General features: G+C 36.8%; 1 protein-coding gene across 4 annotated transcripts in view; it reads right to left on the reverse strand.

Annotated features, from left to right (window-relative positions):
* The window catches only part of B3GLCT (beta 3-glucosyltransferase), a 136,142-nt gene that overhangs the window by 11,301 nt on the left and 119,316 nt on the right, over nucleotides 1-5,525 (reverse strand). For 2 of the 4 annotated variants that reach the window (XM_075061649.1, XM_032795959.2), the window contains 2 exons: nucleotides 4,172-4,291; nucleotides 1,517-1,661 (listed from right to left, as the gene is read on the reverse strand). In XM_075061649.1, the coding sequence (XP_074917750.1) occupies nucleotides 1,517-1,661; nucleotides 4,172-4,291 (265 nt within the window). Of the gene's footprint in view, nucleotides 1-1,516; nucleotides 1,662-1,959; nucleotides 2,001-4,171; nucleotides 4,292-5,525 lie in introns of all 4 variants that reach the window. The other 2 variants (XM_032795961.2, XM_032795960.2) reach the window with 2 other exon arrangements.

Here is a 5,525-nt window from a genome sequence, read left to right on the forward strand (position 1 = left end):
ATTTAAGAGTAGGTTAGATAAATGTCTATCAGGGATGGTCTAGACAGTATTTGGTCCTGCCATGAGGGCAGGGGACTGGACTCGATGACCTCTCGGGGTCCCTTCCGGTCCTAGAGTCTATGAATAGATTCATAGATTCATAAATGAATAAATTTGCTTTAACTGCATCTGTATTAATTACAGCATTCTTTATATTTCAGATTACTTTAGACAACTGACTTAAAATGTATGACTCCGTATATCATCATAGATCTTATATACTACTCTCCTGATTGTGCTTTCTCTATTTGATCCTTTATTTCATTCTCTGTGGACTTAATTACTGTGTACAATTATCACCGACCGTACTAGTTAGATATTTTTACAGTGCCCAAATGCTAAGCCAGAGGTGGTTCCTGAAGCCTATCTAGGGACCAAGGGGAGTTTAAGAGCATATGAGCCAAGCAGGTGTGTCTAAACACAGCAGCTTGGTGTGTGTCCAGCAGGGAAGCTTGACTAGGGTTGCAACAGCTAGTAACTTATCTCAAAACTTCCTGCTAAAAAGCCAAGGCTGTGACCTAAGACAAAATGTGAGAAATGTCAGGCTGAAAGGAACTTTTTCAGTTCAGTGGGAGGTGTCAAAAGTAGTTTTAGAATAAAAACTATTTTCTTGTGTCACGTCAATGACTCCATTATCTATTTTTTGCTCCTATGTGTTACTTCCATTACTATATATATATATTTTTTTACTTCTGCTTGCTCCTGTGCCTGCTGGTTTTTCTCTGCTAGTGGAAAACATTTTTGACACTCTACTTCCTCAACTTTTAAGACTTTCCTGTAGCAAATATAGACAGGATGAGAGTACTATTAGAGTTCATAAATATTCATATATCTGCGGTTTTTCTATAGGACCAAACAATGCAGTATTTAAGGGCTAGATTTTTAAAGGTATTTAAGTGCCTAAAGAGGCAGATAGACACAGAATAGAATCATAGAATATCAGCGTTGGAAGGGACCTCAGGAGATCATCTAGTCCAACGCCTTGTTTAAAGCAGGACCAATCCCCAGACAGATTTTTGTCCCAGATCCCTAAATAGCCCCCTCAAAGATTGAGCTCTCAACCCTAGGTTTAGCAGGCCAATGCTCAAACCACTGAGCTATCCCTCTCCCATATAGTATTTTCAAATTGAATAGTATTTTCAAAAGCACTTCCAATCAGACTTAAGCACTTCATCATTTTTGAAAATCTCACTAGGCGCCTAAGCAACTAAATTTAGTCATTTGTCATTGCCAGGGGAGGGGGACTGAGACACTTCTGTTAGCACTATTAAAATGGGTATTTCCCCACACTTTACATTTTTTAAAAATTTACTTTATCTGTTTTCTCAGACTTTCTCTGGGTGGAAGGGGTGAGCAAGAGGAGGTTGTAGTGGGAATGTCTGCTACTTGGACAGGGATTTTAAGAAGTTGGGTGCACTTTAAATGAATAAGTTAAATAAATATCAGTTTTCAATAATTGTAAAAATGTGTATCTCACCTGATGGAAAAGTGGACAGTGTGTTATGGGGATTCCTAAACCACTGAAACACATTCCAAGGACCATATCATCAGGAGCATCATTGCTGTAACACTGGCATTTACTAGCAAGTAGTTTTTGGATTGCTTCTCTGCTGAAAACCATCCTAAACATTAAAAGCAAACAAAGTATGAGACACTCATTACCAATATAGTTGAATAACTGTAAACAATTTCCATTTATTAAGTCTTGCTCAATGGAATAAAATAACATGGAATGTAGTCCACTGGTGCATAGTATTTGAGAAACTGAAAGATGTTAGAAAATAGCATTCAGGCTTGAATTCTTAATGAAGATTTTTCTGAGACATATTTATTCTAGATAGTAAAATCAAATTATGCTATGATTTACTTAATTACAGAAAATCTTAATTACCCCAAATTTTACTTGGTAGTGATCCTTACCTCCATACATTTTTTTCTTGATGCAGGATGAGGGGAGAACTCTGTTTGGAGGAATGGAGAATATATATAGGACATATACAGTATTCAGAAATCCTGTCCTTACATAGTTTAGTCTCGTGTTTGAAGTTGATGTGTGTGTTTTTATATGAACTGAATACTCATTTCTTTGTCCCTTCTCTGAAACTATCTAATAAAAATGCAATTATAAAAAGTATTTAACAAAGTATCTATATGGTGAAAAATGTTTTAAGCTAAAAAAAAAAAATGTTACTCGACAAAAATATCTAACTTTTAACAGATGATTTTCTTGTGGGTTCCACTTGTTTTGGATTTGCTTCTTGCGTAGTTAGAAGAAAAAACAAAAATGTTTTTACCAATCTCGTTCATCTGGATAATTAGAATGTAGCAGTACAAAAAAAAGAGAAAACTAAATCTGAACTGCCATTTTTCCTGGTAACGTTACATATCGCAACTGTATATTAGAGCTCTGCCCACAGGAACAGACCAGTATCTTAAACTGTGCTGCAAAGTTTTACTGTTCAGCTTGGCTCCCTATTACTGTTCATTTAAATATTATCTGCAGCATGGATGCCTTCAGGTCTCTACCAGTAGAACAAGCCTCTGATAGCTGCTGCTCCACAGAAGTCTCATGATGATCCAGAGCTCTGCAGCTGAGGACATACTCTCTTGCTTCACATTCTATAGCTCTCCCTTCTCTGCTGCAGACTCTGTAACTCCATCCAGTTCTGCCACCATATATGGCAATCTAGCTGTTAAAAATGATGTTAAGGAAGCTCATCATAGCTACCCAACTCTTCACAAGATATTTTCTTCTTTTTTTGGCAAAAAGTACCTGCTTGACTTCACTCACTATAACAGAATCCTTAAATGGCAGCTGGTATATAGACTCAGATACATCCAATACAAAATTCAAGGAAAAAGTTTTGAACATCGTCAGGATCAATGTTGTTAAAGGCTTTAGAAACAGCAGTGCCAATTTAAGGTCAATCTGCCAGGCAAACAGGGAAAAGAATAGAGCACAGGCATAATATAATCATGACAAGTCATGTTGCTGTATTGTGATCAAGCTGAAAGCAAAGGAGCAACTGTATTGAGAACCTTGAAAAAAGGGAGTTATGATAGTCATGCCTTGTGATTGGAACAGCATGTGTTGCTGTTGAAAAGTTGTCATAGAAGAATAAAGTAAATAGTATAAAATTAGCAAATGAAAAAAAAACACTACTTGATAACAGAAAGGGCATGGTCAAAGTGATTATAAGATCTTTAACTTTACTCACTACCTCCCAACAAATCTCCTCAACAATAAACAGGGATATGAAGGAGAAGTGAGCTATCTTATATACATATCTTCACAGACCAGAGTACCAGAAAGCTCTGATGCTTCTTCAAGGTACAGTAAAAATCACAGTACAAACAACAGAAAATATAAAAAATCTGTTGGTAATCGGCAAGCTCTCCAGCATCAAAAGGGGTAAACTCTGCATAATTAAGAATGATGGGCACATTCCCAGGCTATGCAAGACAATGAAAACGCCAGCCAATTGGTCTTATTTATTTATGGACATATATTGAGTTAGTATAATATTTATTTTTTTCCTGGAGAATACTGATTTTACGTGTTTTAAGGACATTCGGATAATGGGACTGAATAATTTAGATTTTAACTTATCTAAATAGAATAATGGATCTACAACTACCCAACAAACAACATGGACAGAGATTAGGCCCACAAGCGATGGGTCTCACTAATATTATTTGGATCAACCTAGAAAATCATGGATATATTAATCTAAAACCCAAATCATTCACAAAATCCATTAGGAAACTATAGTTCTCAACCATAAGGACTGGACAATCGATCTGCAGTGATCTCTCTACATCAGAAACTATCTTCCATTGGTACCAACACTAAAGAACTTACTCACCTACCTCTTCAGAACATGAATTAAAAAACCAAAAGGGAGACAATCACTTTCACTCACACCACAGACAAACAAAGAGGAGAAGGGATGCTCCCTCAGCGAAGGCAATAACTGTGCTCTAAGGCCCCCGCCCTTTTTCTGCCACTATATTATGTCATGTTATAAAACATTATTCTTGTCACCTCTGTGTGATTTATAATATTCCAAAACACTTGCACTGGAAGAATGACTGTTTTAGCTCTCAGTAGGATTTGAAAAAAATAAGTTACCCTCCTCCGCCAGTGATATAACTATATCCTCCTGTTCCCAATCCATAGCCATAACGCTCTCCAAGAAACACTGGTTCATTTGGGTCATAGCAGCTGAGTAATTTCCGCAGCCTAAAGATACTAAAATGAGAGTCCATTTATTAAAAATATATTAAATCAGATATAGATATTTATTTCTTTAAAACAAGTTTCAAAATACTTACACTGACAGCTTAAAAGACATTTTGGAATACAGTATAGAAAAATACATGTAAATTAATTGTGGGAATTCCAGGTAAAATAGTCAGTCAATCTGAACTTGGTAATGGAAGTTTAAAGCTAATTAGACCATTTCCTTTGAAAAATAATTCATAATACTTCAAATGATTAACTAGATAGTTCATGAAACATTTCTCAGAAGAAATAAATATGTTCCTCAGCAACACTGAGTCTTCAGTTTTAAAGTATACTTGGATTTTTCCAGACTACACTGAAAGAAGGGTAGGGAGGTAGAATTTTCAAAGACTGAAAGGCTAACAGAGTACTGCGGTGATCTGTACCAGAACTGGCCTTATTTTATTATTATTATTATTATTTATATGACAGTAACAACAAGAATCCCAAGTAGGATCAGGATCCCAAAGATAGTCCTTGCTTGGGCCTCTTCATGCTACTCCAAAATGATTTTACAGCTAAACTAACACAAACTGCAAGAAGGGTGCTCTAGTTCAGTGGTTCTCAGCCCTTCCACCCTTACCCCTTTCATGAGTTTGACTTGTCTTGTGTACCCCAAGTTTTATCTCACTTAAAAACTACTTGCACGTAAAATCAGACATAGAAATACAAAAGTGTCACAGAACACTATTACTGAAAAATTGCTTACTTTCTCAGTTTGTCTGTATGAAATTTTATGTTCGTACTGACTTTGCTAGTGCCTTTATGTATCCTATCGTAAAACCAAGCAAACATCTAGATGAGCTGATGTGCCCCTTAGAAGATCTCTGTTTACTCCCAGGGGTATGCATACCCCTGGTTGATAACCACTGCTCTAGTTCAGCCACAAACTATGGACAGGAATCATTGCATGTATGTATATATAAAAATATTCCAAATTTTTTCTTTTTAAAAAAATCATCTGATCCTATTAAGGTCAGAAGGAACCACTATGATCATCTAGTCTGACCTCCTGCACAACGCAGGCCACAGAATCTCATCCACCCACTCCTGGAACAAACCCCTAACCTATGTCTGAATTACTGAAGTCCTCAGATTGTGGTTTAAAGACCTCAAGGTGCAGAGAATCCTCCAGCAAGTGACCCATGCCCCATGCTGCAGAGGAAGGCAAAAAACCTCCAGGGCCTCTGCCAATCTGCCC

Source organism: Chelonoidis abingdonii, chromosome 1 (genome assembly GCF_003597395.2).
Source record: "Chelonoidis abingdonii isolate Lonesome George chromosome 1, CheloAbing_2.0, whole genome shotgun sequence".
Lineage (NCBI taxonomy): Eukaryota > Metazoa > Chordata > Testudines > Testudinidae > Chelonoidis > Chelonoidis abingdonii.